The sequence below is a fragment of the Notolabrus celidotus genome, chromosome 3 (assembly GCF_009762535.1).
Source record: "Notolabrus celidotus isolate fNotCel1 chromosome 3, fNotCel1.pri, whole genome shotgun sequence".
In the NCBI taxonomy this organism is placed as follows: Eukaryota; Metazoa; Chordata; class Actinopteri; order Labriformes; family Labridae; genus Notolabrus; species Notolabrus celidotus.
In genome coordinates, this window is record NC_048274.1 from 39,058,596 (window position 1) to 39,085,210 (window position 26,615).

At 41.3% G+C, this 26,615-nt stretch overlaps 1 protein-coding gene and 1 long non-coding RNA gene across 3 annotated transcripts in view; one reads left to right on the top strand and one right to left on the bottom strand.

Annotated features, from left to right (window-relative positions):
• The window catches only part of lrrk1 (leucine-rich repeat kinase 1), a 102,635-nt gene that overhangs the window by 14,223 nt on the left and 61,797 nt on the right, over window positions 1-26,615 (top strand). For both annotated transcript variants that reach the window (XM_034680522.1, XM_034680521.1), the window contains exons 3-5: window positions 18,563-18,753; window positions 22,867-23,038; window positions 26,431-26,610. In XM_034680522.1, the coding sequence (XP_034536413.1) occupies window positions 18,563-18,753; window positions 22,867-23,038; window positions 26,431-26,610 (543 nt within the window). The remainder of the gene's footprint in view (window positions 1-18,562; window positions 18,754-22,866; window positions 23,039-26,430; window positions 26,611-26,615) is intronic.
• On the bottom strand, window positions 17,983-19,695 carry LOC117810608. The gene is made up of 3 exons (XR_004630809.1): window positions 19,618-19,695; window positions 19,235-19,331; window positions 17,983-19,033 (listed from the first exon to the last, which is right to left on the bottom strand). It is a non-coding gene; the product is annotated as an uncharacterized LOC117810608 (long non-coding RNA).

Here is a 26,615-nt window from a genome sequence, read left to right on the forward strand (position 1 = left end):
GTACATTCATTAAAACTATGTGAACAGGTGCCATAAGCACATTGAAAGTGGACTGAAGCCAAGACCATCATGCCACATGACCTTGAACTATCAAGAAAAAATATCACTGAAATATGTGTGTGCGTGTGTAGTGTATATGTTGTCTGATGCAAATCACATGACTGAAACATGCACGACACATTCATTAAACATTACATATTCATTTAATATTACATATTCAGAGACTTGCATGCAGAAAGTTAAAACTTTTCTAGTTTTTGACATATTTTTATGCAGAGAGAGAAAGAGAGCTTCAATCAAAATCTGTTTCAATTATCAAATCAATCAATCAATCTTTATTTGTACAGCGCCCAATCACAACAAACGTTATCTCAAGATGCTTTTAAAAACATAGGGGGTCTAGACCACTCTGTCAAATTATGAACAGAGACCCAACACCAAGACAGGATAAGACTCAGTCTGACCCCACCTTAATCCATCATGAGCATTGCACCTCACAGTATTTAGCTAGTTACAGTGGAGAGGAAAAACTTCCCTTAACAGGCAGAAACCTCGAGCAGGACCAGACTCATGTTAGACACACATCTGCCCTGACCCAGTTGGGTCTGGAAAGAGGGATAGAGGAGAATAAGAGAGAGAGGGAGCGGTGATAGTGATGAGACGTGTAGTAGTAGCTGTTGCCGCTGGAGTCCAGTACGTCCGTATCAGCTGGAGTCTGGAACGTCCACAACAGGAGGACGTCTACGGCAGCTCAGAGGAACCTACGAGACAAGGGAGCTCAGGGACTCCAGAAAGGTCTATGGTTAGTAACTTTAATGGGACAGGGAGAGATAAAGTAAGTGATGAGGGGGTTGAGGGGAAGGGGGTGAGATAGGATCCCAGTGTGTCAGTGCGCCAGTTCCCCCGGCAGTCTAAGCCTATAGCAGCATAACTAAAGCCCAAGATCCACAGGATGCGTCGCGTTACGTTACGGCTGCGCCGCGCACGTCGCAGCAAATAGGTTCCCATTCAAGTCAATGCTCTAGAGTCCACAGGGCGCGCTGCGGCGCGTCTCAGCTCCGTCTCTGGAGCGTTCCGCCGCGCCGCTCTGCCAGAGATACGCGGGGAGTCTATTTTCGCCGCTCCTCCCGTGCCCAGCACGCGTCAATCGACACAGAAATGATCGAACTATCCCGGAAGTCAGGCACGAGGATCGTATGCAACATCCGCTCACTTTCAAAATAAACACCATGTGCAAACACAAGATCGTAAATTTCACCACTTCTTCAACATTACGTCATAACCTGTGGCATCGGGCCAGACGTCAGTCTCAAAAGATATCCGACACCATGGACGAGGAAAAGTTTATACTGTGTTGTTCTCGCGCGTTTTGGAGTTCTCGAGGGATCTTGAGTTTCCTGCTCCGGAGTGCGAGCTGCTCCAAACACGCATCCTATGGACCAGGGCGAAAGCCCCGGGACGGAGCAGAGCCGTGTCGCAGCCGTAACGCGGCGCACACGCATCCTGTGGACTCCCCGAGTAAGCCTATAGCAGCATAACTAAGGGCTGGTCCGAGCCTGATCCAGCTCTAACTATAAGCTCCAATTATGAGATCAACCAATCAGCTTGACTAACCTGCAATAGTGCAGGTCAGCCTTTTTGAGAGCCTTGTCTTGAAATCTTTCAGCGTGTGTAAACAAATATCCTCTTTTTACAGAAGTTGTTTTCCCGTGAACTGCAGGCTCTCAGAAACAGGAAGCCTGTGGTGAGGCTGTCTGTGTGCCGTCAGGATCACTGGGTCACCGAGCACCAATAGAAACCTATAAAAGAGACACAAAGCAATCAGCATTAAAATGTTTTGTGTTTACATGTTCAGCTTCATTAAATTTGATCAGATATCGGCTGTAAATTCTCTCGTATACCTGGTTTATTGTGTTTTCTGGACTCAAGTCCTCAAAAGTGCAAAAGTGCATAGCCTGCATGGCGTGAGTACGGTTGTGTGTTAGATCGGTACAGATGGGCAGCCTAGCACATAGCAGCCTCTGCCATTAGTGTGTCAATGTGTGTGTACATGTGCAGTCCATTTACCTTTTCCTTTAGGTGTTAATTGAAAACAGCAGCCTTGTAGTACAGCCTCTGAACATTGTTGTAGTGGCTTTAATAAGATATCTGTAGCGCCTGAACGATTGGTCGTCCATTGATTGTGACAGTGGATGTAGTTTGGTTTGTGCCGCACTAAGTTTTCACAGATTGTGCCTGTGATAATTGAATCCTGATCACAGAGGTTATGTGAGGTCGCTTCCTTGTGGTCCAAACACTGCCAGAGGGAAAGTGAAACAGTCTGAGGATGAAGGTGGAAATTCCCCTGAGAGCCCCACACTGACACTGACCTGCACTCCATGAACCCCTGCTCAGATGTGGTGTGTGTTTTAACACTCCCAACCTGACAAAGTATGGAAAATAATAGAAATGCACCTGGATCTGCAAATAGGAGGATGAAATCTGAGTATCTGAGTACAGTTAAAACACAAACAGCATGGCATGAAACTAAGACTGTCCAAACAAATGATAGTCATCATTCGTATATGTGTTGATCATGACATTCAGAGCAGAGCCTAAGTCTCCTCTACTGGGTGGATTTGACAGTTAAAGGAGCAGAAGGCTCAGTTTGATCACTTCATATGTAGGAAGTGTCTCTGCAGAGACCAATGTGACCTGGATCAAAGATATCAGACCCCATGGACAAAAACTATAGTTGAAGTCAGGAAGAATGAATAGTGAGCGGCTGGTCATGCAAATTAAAATCCAGACAAGGTGATCAAGATCCCATCCGTAAGAGGAGGTTGGCTACCAAATGAAGACATCAACAAGTTGACCCAAAATATTAATTTCAAGATGATTTTATTGATTTAAAATGATGTATTCATAGTTAAAGTCGTCCTTCAGACACCATAGTCTGTTAGGCTTCCATTGAAGCAGATTCTTCTCGGTCCAATCAAGCGGCAACCTCCAGTCTAAAAATATGAGTCCAATGCGGAAGTGTTAAAAACTGCAGTTCATCGAGGATCCTCTTGAGTCTGGCTCTGGAAGTACCTGAAACCACATCCACACTAATTCAAAGAAGCTGATCTTTACAGCAGAAATAAACATGTTTACAGCCTGGTTCAAAAGACCAATGTAGTCTGGATAGCTCATTTCTTGATCAGCACACACTGTATGGGGGGTGAATTTTTTTCTAATGCGGCAATTTTAAAGATATTGAGAAAATGAGTCTTCCAATTAGAGGCACAGCTGACTTGATTGACAGGCGGGAACACTAGCTGTTGGCTAGGAGGCTCAAAGCCCGCCTCTCTACGTCACACTCGCTCCACAGCAGCAGTATGGCTGCCGCCAACGATTGGCCTCAAAACAGCTCTTCAGAAACTGATGGGTGATGTCACGGATACTACGTCCATATTTTATACAGTCTATGGTCAAACCTGATCCTGCTTATCTATTATAATTCACATAGAAGTGAACATTTCGATTGAAGGTAACGTTAGACATGACTTCTGTCATGTCTGTCCTCATTCAGCTCTCCTTCCTCTGATAGCTGTGTTGATGACAAACCTGTATGTGTGAGGCAAATGTCACAGTTTAGAGCACTGCTGCTATCACTTCCTCTTATGGTTTAAGTGACTTTTTAAAGATGAGCAGCATAGATATGCTCTCACCAGCTCTGGATTACAGGACAGGATGTTGCTCCACTTTTCCCTATCAGAGATGGTTGGGGTCCAGTAGCTTCTCACGCTGCTCTCACATCTATGCCTACTAACTGTTATTATGTCCACACTCTCAAGACCAGCCTGAGACAGATAACGTTTTTACCACAGTGTCAACAAGCAGAGGGGGAATGTGCTGGACTACTGTCTGTGGAGTGATCGGCTCAATCTGATGTGAGTCTCTGCTGATCTGAAGCAGACTCTCCTGGTTATGGAAAGTCCAATGGCTCTTATGTCAGTGTTTGTTACGTGTCCTGTCCCTGTTCTTCCTCTACTCTGATAATCCAGTGCACACAGCACTGTAGGAGCCTCATTGGTCAACAGAGCTGTCAATCACTGATCATTTTACAGCATCAAATATCTAATTCAGACTAAACGTGTCAGAGAAATGAACACTGTGACACAAATCAGAATGATAAGAACTGATAGTGACAGAAACGTTTATTTGACCTGTATTTGGATTTTGGAGTTTGACCCATGTTCCATCTGTTAACATGTAGGAGGCGGTCGTGGAGAACTATACCAAGCAGCTCTAAATCTTTTTGCTTCACATTTGGTGAGCTGTTGTATCGTCCATCTTTTATACAGTCCAAGCTGAGGGTTAAGATGACAGGCTGCAGCGCTGTGCACTTGGGTTGTGTATGAAGCAGGATTGTGCTTTTCCTTTGATTCCTGGGATGGGTAACTGGAGGGAGGGAATTCAGTGATGGAGGAGGTATCTAATATCATTCCTGCTCTCTCCTGTAAGCCGTCTCTGATAGGTCATTTTAGGCTGTGACGAGGGAGTATTGATGGTGGAGGGGAGGCACATGTGGGTCTAATGGTTACACTCCCTCAGGCTTTCTCAGCAGGCTCAGCAGGCATGCAGTCAGACTCTCTGTGTCTTAATTATTCATAGAGTAGCCTCAGTGGGCAGCTGCACATGCAGCTCAGACGCAGCAGAAAGAGGAAACAAGTGTTTACTGGTGAAACGACAAACAGGAGACTATTAACAGCCCTCTTCTTTCTGATGTAGCAGTATGAGGGCAGGTTTCATTACATGTTCAGATTTGTCTGCTTGAGTTACCAGCAGAAGCTTCTGGCCTCACTCCTGAGGATTTATATTACCTGAACTTTAGGCTCTTATCAGTTTTTCTGCACTGTTTGTAGCTCACAGTGTGTCAGAGGGTAAAGTTAGTGAAAGGGTTGTGAGGGAAGACTGTTGTCTGATTCAGGCCCTGACATGTTGGAGTGCAATCTGTGAAAAATGTCAGTCCCTTATCCAGGGGTGTTCAGACTTTTTGACTCGGGTTGCCCAACTAGGACACTGACTAAATCCTGCTTATACTTGTGTTGACTCTACAGCTACATAGCGTGAGCACCACACACTTGTGCTTAGGAGTGTCCATGTTGCTCAGCAGTACTCCCCCTAAACGCTTGATGGCAGTGCATTTTCTTTGATAGACATATTTCCAGTAGTTAGAGCTGATAAATGTTGAACAGCAGCAGATCATACTGCAACTATTGGAAAGGAGAAAAGAGAGGAGATGGAATGAATGGTCACTGAATCAGTTAAGGCAGTGGACGATGGTGGCAGTAGCTCAGTCCATAGGGACTTGGCTTGGGAACCGAAGGGTTGCTGGTTCGAGTCCCAGTATGGACGAAGTTTGGCAAGTGGACTGGTGGCTGGAGAGGTGCTGGTTCACTTGCCTGGGCACTGCCGACGTGCCCTCGAGCAAGGCACCGAACCCCCAACTGCTCGGGGTGCGCTGGTTGACGGCAGTATCCTCACTCTGACATCTCTCCCTAAGCATGTTCACTGTATGTGTGTGCATTTGTATGTATATACCAAAAAACTGTATGTGTAGCATGTCCAAAATAGCATGAGTGAAAAAATTGAATTTCCCCCCTGGGGATCAATAAAGTACCTTTCTTCTTCTTCTTCTTCTTCTTCTTCTTCTTCTTCTTCAATACCAGAAAGGTTGTAAAAGCAGGAATACGATTACGCTACCCAGCAACGTGTAGTTACATTTTTGGGGAGGTGCATGACTATGTGCGTATATGCTTCTGTGGGGGTACAGGCTACATGAACCAACAGTGTATGTTATGCAGAAGTGTAAACCGGGCTACATGGAAATCAAATCGAATCTGCTCTGATTCCTCTAATTGAAGTATCATAACCGTGTCCTCTATGATTTCCCTAAACTTGAAAGACACACAGCAGAATCCAACAGTAAAAATCTCCAGCTTCATTCTGTCCTGACTCCAAAAGAAGATGTCACAGTTTTTAAGTATCCTTCATTAAGAGCTGTAAACACACTGTCTCTACTAGCAGCTGGTTGCAATGCAGTCCAAACTGTTGATTTGAGCATTGTAAAACTGCAGTTGGTAGCACCAGCTTGTATTTCGTTTGAGCTGCCTTTATTTTGGACAGGCGTCAATAGGAGGCAGTCTCTCATTATTTTTGAACCAAACTTTTGCCCGTCTCAGACGGACTTGTCTTTGTTATTTCAGCCTTTTCTCCATCTTAAAAGCCAACACAAGCAGTAAGGTCCTCCCTGTCCCTCCTGTCACTCATAGCCATGGGATATGAATTTCTTCAGCCTTCTTCCTGGTAAACTCGTGGAAGTCTGTTACACTAATTGAGGATGTGCTAGTGCAATGTGGATTCCCTTCTATTGTTGACCTCCCGCAGCCCGTGTTGGGTTTCAGTAAAAGTAAAATCCAATGTGGCTCTTCATTGCACAGACTTCGAGATGAGACCAGCCTTTATTTGTCAAAACTTGCAGCCACACCCTGCTACTAAAAGGGACCCTACCTTTGATTGGGACAGGCTTCTATTGGGAGCTTTACGGTAAATCTGACATGGACAACAGCCAATCATATATTTTGTGGTGGACATCAATCAGATTTCAAGGGGAACCAGTGTCATTCCTGGCCGACCCACTAGACACGCCTCTTCCCTTATCAAGAAGGACTTTCCAAAGTGGTAAGATCAACTCCTCACCACTGTTCACTGTTTTTATAGTTTAGGTTTCAGCTTCGTCATTATGCAAAATAGTGAGAACACGTTGAAGCATTATAAGTGTCATTGTGTTCAGTCTGAGGTGACCTTTTTATCAGCAAACAGAGCTGATAATCTTATCTGAGTTGTATTAATAGATGCAGCCGTTGAGAGGAGAAAATCTCAAGCTTTTCAGATCAACAACTTCTGCTGGGCTCAGACTGATGAGTTTAAAACCCTGATAGATTAAACACTCAGGCTGCTTCACAAACCCCAGGCACTCTGCTATCCTCTTTGAGCTTAATGCACACACCCAAAGTCAAAACAACAGAGCATTAGACACTACTAGCACACCTCCTCATGTAGTGAGGCTCGGGTTGGCAACTGAGCAGCAGTCAAACAAACAAACAAACAAACAAACAAACAAACAAACAAACAAACAAACAAACAAACAAACAAACAAACAAACAAACAAACAAACAAACAGGAAGAAGGCTCAAAGAAGGTCTGGATAAACATGTACAGGCAACTTTGGTCGACACAGGATATCTAGTGTACAGCAAAAACTGAGACATTTGTTTAGGTCAAGCCGTCAGGACATTAATGTGTACATAGGATGTTTTTATAGAACTGTATTTTATTATATTTTATTGTATTTTATATTTAAATTTTAGATATTCAAAAGCTGGAAGAGAGAAACAGCATCTGGTTTTTCCTGTATGTCTCGTATATACAGTGAAAATTGACAATAAAAACTTTTGAATCTTGAATCTTTGAATCTTAATTTAAAAAGCTCATCTCAGTATTTAGATGGACTTGTTTTGCCAAGAAAGCAGAGTGACATGTCTTTAATAAAGGATAGTTGGAAGATCTGTTTGATGGGAACATCTTTACCCCTTTGACACCTGCTGTCTGAAGACAAAGCACCAATCCCCAAACTATGACGGGGTTAAACTCACATGGGAAAAGAACTATGAACATCTTTTCATAGAGAGGTGTGGGGAAAAGTGGTACAGTCATGGTACTCTCCTTCAGAAATATCACAGCTGGGGCTCAGGAAGGATGGTAGTGTAGAACTGGACAGGTTGATACATATGCTGTATGAATGTAAAATAGTGCAGGACCTTTGTTGAGTGTAGTAACAACAGACAGAAAACAGAGTTCACCAGGAGTTTCCAGCTGTATGCATGTTGGGTTTCTTACCAGTGAAGCTGACTAAAGCCTGGTTTATGCTTCTGCGTTGACCCTAAGCAGCAGTAGCAGACACAGACGTGAGAACTACATACTTATGCAGCGATGTGCCGTGTAGCTCTGCAGTACTACGCCGAAATGCTTGAGGGCAGTGTGGTCTCTATGATAGCCAGGTCGCCTGTTTCCTGTCCCACTACGATTTCTACTTACTTTTTCACAGCAATTCAGAACGTATTATGTTAATTTATTATATATTTTTTTATACTTTATTGTGTCAATATTAGGGATGTACATTTTTAAGTATTTTCCGGGATCGATTTTTTAAAATGTTAACGATCAATTATCAATTAATCAATTAAAAAAACATTATTATTCTCATGTCAAAGACACATAACTTTACATTTGTTCATATCCTGTCCTTGCATTGAAAGACACCCATCTTTTTCTAGAAGTTATTTTTTCCATCAAGTAAAAGTTCTCTACTGTTCCTAACCACTTGTATACATTTGGAGATTCCTTTTTTCCCAGTTTCTTGTGATTTGCTTGAGTGCTGTTATTTTCAATACACAGAAGAGGCATAACTCACTTTTTAGTCCTTTAGGACGTGCTCCCAGGAGTATATATTTTGTTTTCTGACGTTGCTCTTTTTGCCTAGCATCTGTTCGATTTCACCACTGTCAGTACACCTGACCAGTAACTTTGAATTTTTCTGCATGTCAAAAATATGTGTTTGTGGTCTGCATTATTTCCCCCACATTCTCTCCAGCAACTGCCACTATTTTGTGCATATCTTGATATGATAGATGGTGCTCTAAAATACCTTACATTTATTTTCCATGCATATTCCTGCTAATAGGGTGAGCGATAAATGTCCTCAAAACTCTGGTTCCACTCTTCTTCAGGTACAATGCTGTCCAGCTCCTTTTCCCATTTCTCTTTAATATTGTTTAAGTTTTCAAAGCTACTTTCCTGGAGAATTTTGTAAACTTGTCTGACTACATTTTTGTAGCTGTGGCTTTGGTGTGTCTTTACCATGTATACCAGAAGGGGATGTAGATCTCCCAGAGTTCTAATTTGAACTTTGTCTCTTAAATAGCTCCTCACTTGCAGGTATCAATATTAATAGTTGCTGGTCAATCCAAATTGTATTGTGATGTTTTCAAAAGTTTTAAGTCCTTCTTCATTATACATTTGGTAAAATGTCTTTTAGAGTCCCATATCTTGAAAGCATTGTCTAAAGCAGGCGTGTCCAAAGTACGGCCCGGGGGCCAATCGCGGCCCAAGGTCCATTTATTTGTGGCCCCAAGCATCTTAAAATGTGTTATTTATAGCACAGATATTGATCACATGCTTTTGGGGTACTAGCATCAAACCCCTGTTGACTAAAACATTTCAATATTTGTCATCACAAGGCAAACTGTCTGCTCACAGCTTTCACAGTGACAACCACAGACTGACCAGTCTGCTGGTCAGGAGCTCAGGGACCCCCAGAAAGGTCTAGTTTGTAACTTTAATGGGACAGGAAGACTTAAAGCAGGCATGTCCAAAGTACGGCCCGGGGGGCAATTGCGGCCCAAGGTCCATTTATTTATGGCCCAAAACTTCCATCTTGAATTGTGTTATTTATAGCACAGAAATTAATCACATTCTGAATCATCTGTACATTTGCATTTTCTTTCAAATGCACAAACAAAACTAAAGTCAATCCAGAAACATCTCAAAAAGCTTCATATGGACTAACTGTCTAAAGCCAAAGCTCTGGGAATTCTGCAAGATGGCAATAAAGAAGAAACACAAGAACTCTTAAAGCTGACAGGTTTTCAATTCAATGTTTTCATCATGATGTGAAAATGTTCTTGATGAACACTAAAAGTTCAGAAGACACAAAAGAGGACATAAGACAAGATCAAAATTATGAAATTGTGCAGAAAAGGCAAAATTTGGTGAATAAAAAATGTTCAGAATGCAACAATAATTATTTTGTTCTAAAACTGTTGTCTGCTGGTCAGAAAAGTCTCAAAAACAACATGAAAAAGAAGTGTGATGACATCCAGATCGTGATCCTGCCATAGAAAAACAATGATACAATATTTTTCCCACATGACCCGAACCCTTTTCCTCCAGAAGAAGATAAAGTTTGCTCATGTATACGTGGCTTGTGGAGAACTGAGGAATATCTAGTTACAGATTTATTGAGAAAAAAAGTAAAATAATTGTTATTAAATAGAAATTTCATATATAACTTTTATGATTCCTAAGTCTCAGTAGGAGCCACTGGCCCTGAGGTATTCAGACAACAGCAAATGTGAACCCTCTTTGAAAAAAGTTTGGACACCACTGGTCTAAAGTGTTTGGGGTAAAGTCTGGGTCCCACGCTATTTCTCTTAGGCAGGTCATCTGTTGTTCACTGACCTGTAGTGTTTTACATAGTTTTCTCCAGATTTTGAATTCTTTATATTATTTATAGAGTAATTATATCATTTTAGCTGGATTTTTTTTAATCTGAGAAAACTAATGTACTAAGTGGAATCGCCTGTTCAGTCTCAATGAGTTTCCATTTAGGGTTTAGGTCTTTATCCATCCACACCAGGATTGATTTTATTTGTGCTGCATAGTAATAATGAGTTAAGCTAGGTAATGCAAGTCCCCTTTTTGCTTTCTTTTGCTGTAGTATTTTGAGTTTTACTCTTGGTTTCTTTTCATCCCATATGAATTTTCTCTGTAGCCCCTCCTATACATTGAAACATGTGTGGCAGGTTCTGAAATAGAAAGAGGAAACAAGGTAAAATATTCATTTTAATAACATACATTTTTCTAGTAGAGTAAGTGGTAATATTTTCCACCTACTCAGATCTTTCACCACTGAACTTTCTAATTTTCCATAATTGCAATGATGTAAGTTATTCAAATAGTTAGGTGTATTAACCCCTAGGTATCTCACTTTATTTTGGTCCCATTTGAAATCATTACTTTTTTAAAGTCTTCTTTCAAATAGCTCCCAACTTCCATAGCTTCAGTTTTGTTTATAGCCAGATCGAGCGCCATCATTTTTAATTTCTTCTTATAGAGCTGGTAAAGATTTAGGCAAGGCAAGGCAAGGCAGCTTTATTTGTATAGCGCATTTCATACACGAGGGCAACTCAATGTGCTTTACATTAACACATTAAAAGCATTGTAGACATTCAGACAAGCATAAAAGAACATAATTAAAATGACAAATATGATAAAACAGAAAAGAAAAGGAAAATTAGAAATATATTAAAAATTACATTAAAATTTTAATTTAAAGTGGGTTAAAATAATCTAAGATAGGAAGGCAGAGGTAAATAAAAAAGTCTTAATCTTTGATTTAAAAGAGGTGAGAGTTTGAGCAGACCTACAGCTTTCAGGGAGCTTGTTCCAGATATGTGGTGCATAATGACTAAACGCTGCTTCACCATGTTTCGTTCTGACTCTAGGAACTGAAAGCAGACCAGTACCTGATGACCTCAGAGGTCGAGGTGGTTCATAAAGTAGTAGCAGATCAGCAATGTATTTTGGGCCTAAACCATTCAGTGCTTTATAAACCATCAGCAGGATTTTAAAGTCTATTCTCTGACAGACAGGAAGCCAGTGTAGAGATCTAAGAACTGGAGTAATGTGGTCTAATTTTTTGGTCCTTGTTAGGACTCGAGCAGCAGCATTCTGTATGAGCTGCAGCCGTCTGATGGACTTTTTAGGGAGTCCTGTAAAGACCCCGTTACAGTAGTCTAGTCTGCTAAAGATAAATGCATGGAGGAGTTTTTCTGCATCCTGCTGAGACATGAGTCCTTTAATCCTTGATATATTCTTAAGGTGATAGTAGGCTGACTTTGTAATTGTCTTAATGTGGCTGCTGAAATTAAGGTCTGAGTCTATGACTACACCAAGGTTTCTGGCTTGGTTTGAACATTTCATCATTGCAGATTGGAGCTGAGCAGTAACCTTTAACCTTTCTTCCTCCAAAAACAATCATTTCAGTTTTTTCTTTGTTTAACTGAAGAAAGTTCTGGCTCATCCAGTCATTGATTTGTTCAATGCATTTACTCAGTGTTTGTATGGGACTATAATCCCCTGGTGATATGGTGATGTAAATGTGTGTGTCATCTGCATAGCTATGGTATTTTATTTGGTTGTTTCTTATTATCTGACCTAAGGGGAGCATGTAGATGTTGAATAGTAGAGGCCCCAGAATGGATCCTTGAGGTACTCCACATACGATTTTCATCCGCTCAGATGTGTATTTACCTATAGACACAAAATAGTCCCGGTCATTTAAATAGGACTTAAGCCAATTTAGTACTGCACCAGAGATTCCCACCCAGTTTTCAAGTCTGTCCAGTAGTATCTTGTGGTCAACTGTGTCAAAAGCAGCACTGAGATCAAGTGATACCAAAACTGAAATTTTGCCGTTGTCTGTGTTTAAATGAATATCATTGAGGACCTTGACTAGAGCGGTCTCTGTGCTGTGATGTGATCGGAATCCTGATTGGAAGACATCAAAACAGTCATTTATCATTAGATAATTGTTCAGTTGTTGAAAAACAGCTTTTTCAATAATTTTACTTAAAAAAGGGAGGTTTGATATCGGCCTATAGTTGTTCATTTCTGATGCATCTAAATTGTTCTTCTTCAGGAGGGGTTTAATTACTGCTGTTTTCATGGCCTGGGGGAAGACACCTGTAAGAAGAGACATGTTGACAATTTGAAGCAGATCCGAGGTCATGCAGTCTGAAACCTTTTTGAAAAATGGTGATGGTAGAATGTCAAGGCAGCAGGATGAGGATTTCAAATGCTGTATTATATCTTGTAGATTTTTGTAATTTATTGGATTAAATTGTGTCATAGTGATTGAGTTGTTTTTTGGTGGACACACAGATAACACATTCCCAGTACCTCGTACAGTAGTGCTGACTGCTTGTCTGATTTTCTGAATTTTGGCAGTGAAGAAGAATGCAAATTCATTGCAGGCCTTGGTAGATAAATGTTCAGAGGCCACTGGCACAGGGGGGTTTGTTAGCCTGTCGACTGTAGCAAACAGGGCGCGTGCATTATCTTTGTTTTTGGAGATAATGTCTGAGAAGAAGGTCTGCCTTGACTTTTTCAGTTCTAGATTAAACATGTGAAGTCTTTCTTTATAAATGTCATAATGAACCTGAAGCTTTGTTTTACGCCACCTGCGCTCAGCTTTTCGACATTCCTTTTTTTCATGTTTGACCTGCATGGTATTCCTCCAAGGCGATTTTTTCTTATTGGAGACCACTTTTAATTTAGCTGGTGCAATGGAATCAATAATGTTTGTAATTTTTAAAGTGAAATCTTCTACAAGTTAATTTGCAGAGAACCTAGAGAGGGGGGTTATGGAAGAGAAAGCCTGAATAAATATATCACTGGTACTTTCAGTAATGTAACGTTTTGAGATAACCTCAGTTTGAACATTAGTGTTCACAGATAAATCACTTTCAAAGAAAACACAGCAGTGATCAGAGAGAGCAACATCAGATACCAGAACCTTGGAAATGTTTAGACCCTTGGAGATAACCAAGTCTAGGATGTGGCCCCTGTTGTGTGTGGGCTGCGTCACATGCTGAGTGAGTCCAAAGTTGTCAAGGACATAACACAGTTCTTCAGTCACTCTGTCCTCAGGTTTGTCAACATGGATGTTAAAATCACCAACAATTAAAACAGAATCAAAGTCAGTGCAGATAAGAGACAGTAGTTCAACAAGGTTATCAAAGAAATCAGTACAGTATTTAGGTGGTCTGTAAATATTAAGAAATATAGACCGAGAGGATGTATTTAACTGAAGAGCCACATATTCAAAAGAAGTGAAATTTCCATAAAACACCAGCTTGCATTTGAATAACTCATTAAAGATTATACTAACACCTCCTCCTTTTTTATGCGTTCTAGTCTCACTCACAAAAGAGAAGTTTGGAGGGCATGATTCAATGTGTACAGCTGCACTGTTATCTTGGTCTAACCAAGTCTCTGTTAAAAACATAAAATTAAGATTGTGTTTAATAATAAAATCATTTATTAAAAAAGATTTGCCTCCCAGAGACCTGATATTTAATAAAGCTAAGTTTAGTGAGTTAAAACCAGTTGTGTTATTTTTTACAGCTGTTTGTGGCTGACGAGGAAGTGGAGCTAAATTTAATAAGTTGGCAGATTTAGTCGAGTATCTTCTGTTTCTTAGCAGATTTACCCTTTTTCTATTTCCTGCCAACAGAGGAATTGAGGAGGCTACCTGAATTCCACAGGGCCCCGGCTTTTCCTGGTTGAAAACATTAATGATATCAGCTTTGAAGCCTGGACCCGGCCCATATCAGTTAGAATTGTTATGATGATGATGATTCTGAGGAGGTGAAGGGGCTTTGTGAAGTTTCTGTGATGGTGGTTTCGGGCACGGTGGTGGGCTGGGGGCTGGGCGATGGGGTAGATTTAGGGGAGAGAATATGGGATTTGGACGGGGTGTAAGCTTGATTCCAACATTGACAAGCTTTTTCATCTCATCCGTAAAATCCAGGAGGGGGGAGGAGGGAGAGAGAGTCAAAAGTGTGGAAACACCTTCTCATTCAAGGGTTTGTATTTATTGTAATGATTGTAAACACTGTAGATTAATACTGAAGCCATCAAAACTATGAAAGAACATATATGGAATTATTGAATTTTAAAAAAGTGTTAAACAAAGCAGAATCTGTTTTATATGTTAGATTCTGTAAAGTAGCCCCCTTTTTCCTTCATGACAGCTTTGCACACTCTTGGTATTCTCTCAGTCTGCTTCATGAAGTGGTCTCCTGGAATGGTTTCTAATTAACATGAGCCTTGTCAAGAGTTCATTTGTAGAATGACTTGCCTTCTTAATGTGTTTGAGACCATCAGTTGTGTTGTTCAGAGGTAGGGTTAGTACACAATGGAGAGCCCTATTTGACTACTGTTGTAATCCAGATTATGGCAAAACCAGATTATTTCATAGTTTTGATGTCTTCAGTATTAATCTACAATGTTTAAAACGAATAAGTGCTTGCAGTCCAAGTCGTTTCAACTTTTTGGAGGAGGTGCACAAGAGGCTAAGCGCATAGGTTGGTGCGTCGAAAAAGAGCTATGCAGACCTACGGCGTGACTACGTTGATTCGACTCAGAAGTATAAACCAGGCTTTACGGGGAGCAGGACCGTGCTGAGGCCCTGGAAGTCAGATCAGCCTCAGGACATGGAGAGATGATGGGATAGCTCTGTTTGAACAGTGGATTTACTGAATAACAAAGCACTGTATAACAGATACAGGTTGGGACCCACATTACAGACACTAACAGGGCAAAGATGAAGATTTGTAAACACTTTTTTAATGTGATTTTAACTTGAAAAGGTTGACAGATGAGAGGGCATTCCCAAAATTCCAAGAGTTGTGTAAGAGTTCTGATTCCTTAGGTTCTTTCTTTGAATCGAGACTGGTTAGTGTCCTGGAGCTAGGCATTTCGTTATGAGGAGAAGTTGCACAGAGATCTGGGCTCAGGGAGGGACAAAGTTCGATTGATGAAAAAGATCAAAAACACTTTGAAAATAGACCTGAGCTGAATACCATGTTTGGCAGAGGGATGATCTGGAAATGAGGGAAAGACTGCAGACAGAGTAGGTGACTTGATTGCATATGAGCAGACTCCAGGTGAAGAGAGATGACAAACAAGACACAGAAAAACACAGGGGAAGGGAAAAGGGGAGGGAAGAAAACTAGGAACCTCTCAAACACCAAGGGGTTAAGATCTCTCCGGGGTCCCTCCTTGGACAAGACTAGAGAAGATGATCAGGATGATTTTGATGGACATCATGAACCAACATGTGCTCAGTATCATGACAAGTAATATCCAGATAGAACAAACTTTGCTGACTCATTAGTTTTGACATTTCATTAAAATGCTGGAGAAAAAAAACAATAAAAAGTTGAATCCCCCAAAATAAAAGGACATGAGTCAGACCAACAGAGGGCGCCAGTATTATCAGTTGTTAGAGTAGGCGTCCCATGTATGAAGTAGGGATGCACCGAAATGGAAATTCTTGTCTGAAACCGAAAATGGAAAACGAGGAAACCAAGCCCGAAAACCGAAACACCGACAGAAATGATTATGCCAATTGTTAGTACCATTGCATTTCTGGCTCTGACTGTGTACTAACCTCACTAAAGTCAAGGATCTGATTGAATATATCAGACAATGAGGGTGCATGCCCCTCATCTGGTTCAGAGAGACCAGTCCTTTTTTCTGCGCTCTGTTCTTCTTCTCCTGCGCTGTGCGCTTCTCCGTCTCCATGATTTGGTGCATGTCACTTGTTGAGTTGGTGTCCACAAAACGTTGTGGGCTTCAGAGATAAGTGGAAGTTGTTTTGGGCCTAGTCTGGTCTGATTAGCAGAGACAGCATACATGCTACTTTGGATGGTGCAGCTGGTTTAACAGGAAATCTGGCTGATTTTATTTAAAACTGAAAACCCAGAGTGGAGACCAGGAAGCAGGGATGCAGTCCCACACGCTCCTCTGTGCTTCCTTTAGAGCTGTGTCCCAAACACTTTTAAATAGAGACTGTCTGTCCCCCAAACCTAGACCCTTTGTCTTAAACAATCCAAATGTTAGAGGATTAAAACCTCTAATGCAGCTTATTCAACTAATATTATAATGAAGTGTGATGATGTCTGAGTCCACAGCAAGCTGAAAACTGTAACTGAGACGAAACTCAGTATGTAAACCTTTTTATAAATTCAATGACTGATGAGTGACATTTATTAACCACACACCATCCCAGAGGAAAATGTTCCTGCTCAAAGCTTTCTCTTCTAAGTCTCCGGAGACCAAATTGAGATTCTCACTTCAGCCTCATTTACGTTTCAAATTGTTCTCATTAGTTTCTCCTAAAATTCACGAGGAGAAATAGTTGAGACCACGACATGAGTCATTTAGAGTATTTGAGACTTAAATGAGAGATCTCATTAATGGCTCATTTTCTTCTCTTTTTTAAAATATGGCCTTTTTGCCTTTATTTGACAGGACAGCTGAAGAGAGACAGGAAATGTGGGGAATAGTGAGGAAATAGTTGACCGGCCAGGAATCGAACCGGCAACCCCTGCGACGAGGACTGTAGCCTCTGTATGTGAGCCACTTAGACCACTAGGCGACCAGCGCTTCTGCCAATCAATCTCTTGAATTGTAACACTCTGGATAAATCTGGTCGGCCCTTTTTGCGGCCCATATTTTAAATAAATGGTCTGTCATACCTGGAGATATGAAATCTCTATCTTTTGCAGTTTCTCTCAAATCCACTAAATCTTTGTGAAGTGGTTTTGTTCCAAACAGACTTGTATGTAAAGGAAGGACCATACTGTGAAGTCAAAGAAGAGATCATCTGACATCTAAATAGCTGATCTTGAAGTGGTTCTAATGTTTTAATGAGAATTGTAACTTTGTGGACAATTACATTGAAATGTTAATTTTGCAGGGCACTATAAATGTTCATGGAAAGATGAGGTCAGGCTCTTTCTTTGCTCCATCTGAGCTCAACTTGAGACTCAAAAAGTCTGACAAAAACAAATGGATGAGGTTAGATTGAGAGAGCTCCCTGATTTCTCCACCTGAGCTCTAAAGGAGTCACAACACTTGAGAAATACCCGAGAATCATTTCAGATTCTGACCAGATCTCCTTTTGAACTGAAAGGGAGACTAAGCTGAGACTTTTTACAACTTTTTTTCTGGAGGCAAGAATGAGAAACAGGAGACATAAGCTATAGTCTCATTCTGCTTTCAAACAGATCTCATTGTTGTCTAGGAGACAGAAATGAAACACTTTAGAGATCTCCTCTCTACATTTATTTTCCTACGGGATAAACTCCATAAGCTACAAATCCTGCAAAAGAACCCTCCGCTGATCTGTGTAAGGTTCAGCTAATGTGAGAGCCTTCAGGGAAATCCTGCTCTCACTAAGGCTCTAAGTTTGGGTCGTGCAGGGTTAAGTGAACAGAAGCACTTTATCTCTTGAGAAGGCTTTTATTGTGAAATATTCGCTGTAATTGTTGTGGAAAATTCAGTGGTTTGCACAGTGACAATCACACTTTACAGGAGTAATCCAGAACAATGAGGTGTTGAAATAATAACACGGTTATGGAGCTGGACTGTGTCGTGTTTTACTACCACACTGGGACCAGCCTTAAACCTTCAGTGACAGTCATACTTGGCTTCACCTGAGACCTAACTTTATCTGACTGCAGGCTGTGATCTGAGAAATCAACAGAGAAGCTGGTTTGCGCAGCATTCCTTAAGAAACACAAACATTCAGTCCCTTTACTTCAGCTCAGAGTGTTTGTATCTGCTCTTAAAAACCATATCAGTGTGATTTGAGTTCATTGTCAGGATTTTATTCCACCTGCCACCAGACGCTGTTTCACGGTTCACACTAATCCACTCAGCTGTACCAGTGAGAGAATTCTTTAATAGGGTGACCTAGTTCTGGGCATATGCTGCTATCAAGACTACAGTAACACAATGTGTTCAACCTGCAGCCTGATCCCGTCTCTCTGCACAAATGCTCTTTTTTTAACTCCTGTTTGACGACGGTTCTCCCCCCTGTGTCCGTCCTCTGTGCTGGCAGGGCCGGGGGAAGAAATGGGGGCCAAGGAATCGCTGATGAAGAGTCCGGTGCACTGCTCTCCGCTGGTTCCTTCTCTCACTCTGGAGAACATCCAAGAAGCATATGAAGAAGGAGAGGAGGAGGCTGCCAGGGAGTTGATCCAACAAGCCTGCTGCGTGGAGTGCAGTGGGGGGGTGCCCCACATCGATGGGGTGAGTAGAGACAAAACATACATGACTGTGGAACTGTTGACTGCTGTGTTCTGCTGCTGTGTCTGCATAGTGCGCACGACACTCGCCATAGAAATGATACAAAGAGAATCAGAAACGGCTGCATGAAGCATGTTGGTGAACTCTGGTGACATGACGTGTCCTAGAAGTCTTGTTGTCAAGTAATCATTCATCCAACATAGATGAGATGATCAAGTTGAATTGTCACATCATTGATGGTAGTTTGTTGAGCTACACAGGTTTTCTCTCACAAAAGTTGTATCTGTTTTTGGAGCAGGCAGAAAATATTACAACATAACCTGTTATGATTTGTATATTCACTAAAAATCCACACTTCATGCTGAGTGTTACAAACAATCAGAGACTGTCCTGAAATGAACTTTTGTATTCATAAGAAGTTCTGATTAGCTGCTGATTTTTACAGCTGTGGAAAGCTGGACAAGTTGCCATAAGACCTGCTTACCTGTTGACCTTGTTGTTGAGAGTTTCCTCTATCTCACACAGTTTCAGTGTTAGGTTTTGAACAGTTTTGGTGTCCGGTGTTGTTCCTCTTTACTCCACTATAGAAAGTAAAAAGCACTGATTTCAGGTCTGCTGATTTTCTTCAGTGTCCTTTTTTGACCAAGAACTGTTTCCATTAGAACCTCAGCTAACTAATGTCGTAGTAGTCGACTTGTAATCGATTACTGAAGCGTTATTCAACTAACGGGATAATGATCTGTGCAATAACTTAATGATTCTTATTCAGTGATCAGCTTTTTAGTTCAGCATTTCTCTCTTGAATTCTTGTGTTAACTGTTAGAAGGTTAAGATTTGAAGTTGAGGGACTAAGAATGTAAAACTCACTCAGTGTGGCTTTAACTTTGGACTGTTGGTCACTGTGCTCTCTCTTCAAACGCTCGCTCATACTGATGTTCTCCCAAGATGGTGCAGCTCTTTTCATTCCGTTGAGGGTGAAATGCTCCCTGACTGTTACTCCCTCCAGTCAAGACACGGACACAAGGCGTTCCTTTTCTTTACGGGCATTTATTTCACACATCTGTGATAAAAAATCATATTATCAGCTTAATAAAGCTGAAACAAATCAACTCAATATACATAGAAACTATATGCTTTTTAACTTATAATCACATCAAAGAAAATAATTTGACCATACAAACAAACTTTAAAGGTGACATATCATGCAAAATGGACTTTTTAATGGTTCTCTACGTGAAATATGTTTCCCTGGCATGTCTACAAACCCCCCGAGAATGAAAAAAATCCATTCTGCCCCTGTTCTGATTTCTCCACCTTTCTGTAAATGTGTGTGAAACGAGCTGTTTCAGACTTCTGTGTTTTTGTTACGTCACAACAATATCCGGTCTGTCACGGAGTCAGAGCTCGGAGCTTGTTCAGCCCATAGACTGTATAAAATAATACTGAATCCCTCCTCTGTTTTTTATTACCTGCACAAATGTGTGCTAACAAGGAGCTTAGGAGGGAGGCATGCTAGTTGTAGGCTGTCTTAATAAACACAAAGGTCGGTTTTACTCCCCACGTCTGCAGATTTGAAGATCTAGTGGATGATTTTTATTTTTCATGGATAAGTGCTAGCGCTAGTTAGCATAGCTACATGTCGTAGCTGTAGCTGTGTACCAAGACACACGTCAACATACTGACAAATAAAACAACAAGAAACACAGAATCTGTGACCAATCCTTCAGAAAAGGTCCTGCTGCCTTTCTGGCAGAGGTCGGTTTTACTCCCCACGTCTGCAGATTTGAAGATCTAGTAGATGATTTTTATTTATCATGGATAAGTGCTAGCACTAATAAACATAGCCACATAGCTACATGTTCATAGCTGTAGCTGTAGCTGTGTACCAAGACACTCGTCAACATACTGACACATAAAACAACAAGAAACACTAAATCTGTGACCAATCCTTCAGAAAAGGTCCCGCTGCCTTTCTGGTAGAGGTCGGTTTTACTCCACATGTCTGCAGATTTGAAGATCTAGTGGATCATTTTCATTTATCATGGATAAGTGCTAGCGCTAGTTAGCATAGCCACATAGCTACATGTTCGTAGCTGTGTACCAAGACACACGTCGACATACTGATAAATAAAACAACAAGAAACACTAAATCTGTGACCAATCGTTCAGAAAGGTCCTGCTGCAGGCACCTCTCCGTCAGGATCAGATTCTGGATCAGATTCAGAGGGTTGAAGTAACGTGATCTCTGAGCAGCCGTGTATATTCAGCCAACATGTAAACATTAGATCAACGTGCTGGAGAGCCGCGGCACATCCACTTCCTGAGGGGGCGTGGTCAGAGAGAAAACAGAGTGTTCTGAGGAGGACTGAAGAAGAGGGTTTTTCAGGCAGACCAAAATCTGATTTCAAAGTGTTTTTTTGAGCATAAACTTTAAAGACATGTTTTGGGGACCTCTTAGACCAATATATGTTGATGAAAAAAGCGTGATATGTCACCTTTAACACATACCTCATTGGCCCTCATGAACTGAAAGGGAGTAAATAATGAATGTCAGGATTCCCATGTCTTTCAATGTGCAGCAGCTTCCTCCTCTCTGCCATCAGCCTTGCTGGATGCAAGGATGAGGTGCATCTTGCTAAGCCCCGCCCCCTTTCTCATGTTCTGGAAGCTTCTCTCTGCTCTGAATACTTTCACTTTCTATTAAGAACAAATTCTTAATGACTTACATACCAAACTGCTAAATATTTTAATCTTAAATTATTCTAGTCTTTAACTTAAATTATTATATGAATTGAAATGAATTCAATTAATAAACTTTAATCACTGGCAGCTACACGGACTGTTGCAACATGATGGTGTTGTGTAGGCCGCTGCCATGTTGCATTGTTTTGATGCGCATGCTGCGTGCTGGTGGCTGTTTCAGATGCACCATTCTCAGTTCAGATCGCATGCATGACGTCTCACTCCTCAAACAATATAACTATAATAATAATGTCAGCGCACAGCATGAAAACGTGATGATGTCACCAAAAGTTCATGGACTATTGATTGTTTGCTATGCACACAGTACTGTTAATGTTACATCAACTACACTTGTAGTATGGTCTGTTTTTGATATATCATTTTGTTCTATTTTGTTCAAATTCTACAAAGATGATCTTAATTGCAATTTAACACAACTGATAATGATAATAACACTGAATATCATTATAGTACTCCTGCTACTACACACGCCACATCTCATGACATTAGTTATAATACATTCAAAACAACCGTATCAGTAAAATATACATTTGGCCTTTCTTCCATTTCTACCTTCAAAAGCTGCAGAGAGGAGCATGCATTTACTTGACCATGTCCTGGCAGTGGATCAGGTGAAGGAGAGTTTGAGGCAGCATCTTGGATAGGAGTTATCTACAGTATATTTGTTTATATCTGTGGTTGCAGCTGTGCTTGTTCTTCCTCTCTGTATGTAATGGTGGGCCCTATACTGCCAGCCCCTGTGTCTGAATGTGTGGGCCTGTTAATAAGTAATAGAGAGCAACTTTGATCTGTTGTTTCTACCTGATAAAGTTTAATTACCAGACTTTAACAGGCTGATAAGCTATCATCTCTGTCCCTAGCTGAACTGATAGAGAAGGGGATTTTTCTCATTTTAAAGCATGAGCTATATTTTCACCTCCCTGTAACGACATTAGAAACATCCAAATCAAAATAACTTCATGAGACGGAGCAGAGAAAACATCCAATGATAGGAAGGGACCACTTAACGTCATGATTCCCCTGATACCTGAGACCAGGCAGTCTTCAGTGCAGACCAGGATGCGTTCAAGTGCGTTCACCAATTAAATAATGTAGCAACCTTTGTCCCAGACCAGCTCTGAATGTGGACCGAGCGCTGGAATCTCAGTGCACCTTGACTATGTTCACACCTGAACTCAGAGCTGACTGCGTATGATCAGATCACTAACACAGTCTGTCAAAACAAGATGCAAACAAGACCTAAAACCCTTGAAAAATGTTGTCTAGGAAAAAAGCTTCATGTGGATTTAGTGATTCTTCTTCCGGTCTTTAACAGTCACTTTCTTGTTGTGTGTGTGTGTGTGTGCATTGTAGGTTAGCCTCCTGTGTGTAGCCACTCAGCATGATGATGTGCAGAGTGTGTGCTACCTCCTAAAAGAGGCCCGAGTCTCTGTGCCTGTACAGCCGACCAACAACAACCCAGCAATCTTGGCAGCATACTACGGCCACACGAGCTTAGTCAAAGAGCTGCTGGACTCCATACCAGGTAAGACAGAGACACACAGCATCACCTGAAACAGAACGTTAGACCAGACAGGCTGACAAACCCGAGGATGTCACATTCAAGCTCTTTACTAGAGAACAGTAATGGTAATCTTTGGGTTTGAAGATGGTGTTTTAACGCATGAACCCAGCATGCAATGGGGAACAGTGCCCTCTCAGAACCTACATCTATCAACACTCATGTCCCTCAGGGTCTAGTCTGCTCCTCTGCACACTGTGTACTGATGAGTGCACCAGAATCTACTCTTAGATAAAGAGATGAGCACACTAATGTGGTACTAACTCTAAGTACTAATGATCCCAGTGGAGTTGATGGCCAGTGGTCATCCACCAGGATGTAAGGATATATCGCAAGACGGTAAAAAATGATACAAATAAGGGTGGATTAAAATCGATTCAACAACATTTGTATCTGGATATTATTTTTAAACAGTAGAGGGCACTATCTGTATTATACTCTGCTTGTTCAACATCATGAAGTCTCTTGCTGCTCTCTCGTCACTCTCTGAGTGGAGGTGTTTTAACTATTAAAGCATGTTTCAGAATCAGCTGACTGAAGGTGTTGCTCACAGTGGAGACGCTCAGCTCGGGGCTGCAGCTGAGTGACAGGTCTCCACGAGCGCTTTTTATCTCCACCGCCGGACTGATTCTGACCCGGTTGAGCCCCCTGCTGACACCTGACCGCATTTAAATGCTTATTTTTCTCAATAAGAAGGAGAAAACTGTCTGAGTTGAGCAAAGTTCTCCCTGATTCTGTCTGAAATCTGATCCTGTTCAGTTGTCCTGTTGCAGTAAATCCACATGTTGTAGTCTGAGTCTTCACTCTATGACCATGAGTCCACAGAGATTATTTATAGACTCAAGAATCGTGAGTGAATCGTATCGTGAACCAAAAATCGGGATTCGAATAGAATCGTGGGTTGAGTGTATCCTTACATCCCTATCATCCACAGTGAATCCATCCCCCAGGTTTGCACCTCAGGGTTCAAACTGACACCACATTCAGCCAGAGGACCCACACTGAGAGTCTCTGCTCTTGACTGCTACAGTGAATGTGTTTTTGTAGAGACTGAGGGTCTCTGGCTTTGAGCAGAAGTTTATGTTATTAATTAACGTTGCTATTTTGGATATGATGTATCATCCTCGTATGGTCACTTGTCTATTCAGCTGAAGTCACAGATAACCCACTTTGTACTGATGGCTATGAAAATCAGGGGATTCATAAAAAAACGTCTGTTCTCAGACAGACACAGGAAATAACGTCTGATCCGACCTACATTCCTCACTCAGAGTTTCAGCTTTCACCCTGAGTGAGAAGATTCAAGGTCCCGCAGAGTGGCTGAATCATACTTCCATTATTTCATCCCAGCATTTCTTTTTTTCTTTTTTGGTCAATGAATTATCAGTGGGTGATAAAGCAATTTTACATCAGCTTTATGATGTCCATGGATTCATTGCAGGAACTGCTCCTGCACATGTTTGAGAAGTAACCATGATGATGTCATTCTGATGCCATCAATATTTTCTCAGCCCTGACCTGAGGACTAAAAATCTGCTTTACTAAATTCTGCTGATTTTACCAGAGAAGGCTTTATTTAGACAGAGGGTGAATTTGAAGATAAGAATGAATGAGCACCCCTAAAGCCCCCCTTTGTTTATTGCATAATTATCTTTGTGGCTGTTTCTAATCTGCTTTCTCGGCTGTAATGGTTGCCAAGCACAGAATCAGGGAGAACTTTGCTCAAGGTGTAGGCACTGACGCAATGTCATTGTTCCCTCAGTCTGAAGGTTGAGCCCTCATAATGTTGGAATATTTTTACCATATTCAAACTAAATGTGAACATAAACACATCATTTCAACAGAGATTAAATGTTCGAGGATTATACAAACTACAGATTGCAACAGTGCTTTTGTTGTTCTTGTTTTGTCTTCCACCTGCAAAAGTAGACCACAATGTTATCAGTATCTTATCTTAGATTGTGCCTCATGCACATACCCTCATAAAAATATTTCTTTCTAGAGTTCCAGTTGTCAAAGGATCTTCATTTATAACAGACATGTAACAGATGTACTCAATGTTTCTGTAGAAAAGCGGCTTCCAAAGAATGCTGATTAATTTTTTAACCTCTTCATCAACACTAAGAAAAACACAATAAGAAAAAAATTTCTCTGACAGATCAGTTTTGAGACACTGATAGCACCAAGGGCTGTGCATCATCTGCTCCAGCTGTCTGCTAAGGTCCAACTCAAACGCATATTGCATTAACAATAATTGGGAGCAAAAAAAAACCCTCAGAGTTTTGTAGCTCTGTGCAGTTTGCTCTTGTTTTGGGTCTGATCATGGAGATAAGCCATCAGCATCTGCACTCTCTGCTACTCTTCTCACCAGTTAATTGTGGAGTCAACACATGAGCAATGTGACACAGCTTTCACCATTTACATCCAGATTTCTTCCTGGAGCAAGCTAGCAAGAGCAGATAAAAACAGAAGAATCCCTCCCTTGACCACAGCACAGCCTGTATGTGAGTGTTTTAGCCACTGACTTCTCTAGACTGATCTGATGACAATAATGTCTAGGGAAAGTTAACAGACTTTATATATTATTACTAGAATTATATTATTTGAGGTCATCCACAGGTGTAATTTTTCTCACCATCACTGAAAAGTTTGAAGTCTTTAAAAAAAACTCAGACTCTGTCACCAGCAAGTGGTATAATGTTCAGTTTTGCTTGGCTATCAGTGCTGGTGTTTGTGAATTTGAATGTTTTTTTTGCAGTGAGGATCATTTGTATTGAGAGGGGCAAATCTTTTCCCATGATTAATATTTTATGTCTTATATGTGCAAGTGACACAGAGCACATTTAGCACTGCAGTACAGTTTGTAGTGCTTTTAACCCTTTGCACTAAACAGAGTTAGGCCCTCAGGTTTTCTTCAGAAGGATTCTTCTGCATTTTTAACCATTTTTTACTTTTTCTTCTTACAAATTTTAGGGTCTAAAGGGCTGGGGTTTAGATGGCTCCTGTTGATGGCTCAGGCTGGGGATCCTTTCTGTAATTTGTCTGTACTCTGAGACTGTCAGAGGCAAAAACAAGAACTGTGCCCTGAAAGGACTAGGTCGCTGCCATCACTGCCTGTATCATGGCTGGAGGCCAAAGCACTTCCATAACTCCATACCTATCTGTCATTTGCATAAATATGTGTATATTTAAAATAGGATTTCACCTCTATGCACAAAAGAAGCAAATGCTTATATTTCTCTGCCAAGAAAAACAACTGCCTGCTTGGTCCGTAGACTGAAGAGGTCTTTAGCTGCCTGGTTGTTGTTTGGAGCTGATTTTCGTGAGTGCCGATTTCATCTCTGGTTCCCTCCTAGGTCCCTGTCTGCGTGCAGACTTATTGAACTGGATGCTGGCCACGTCCTGCCAGCAGGGTCACCTGGATGTGGTCCAGCTGCTGGTCCAAGGCTACGGTGCTGATGCCAGAGACTGTGCTATCCACAGCAATGAGTTTGCTGTCATCACCGGGCTGCCGCTGTATGCTGCTGCACGAGCAGGTAGG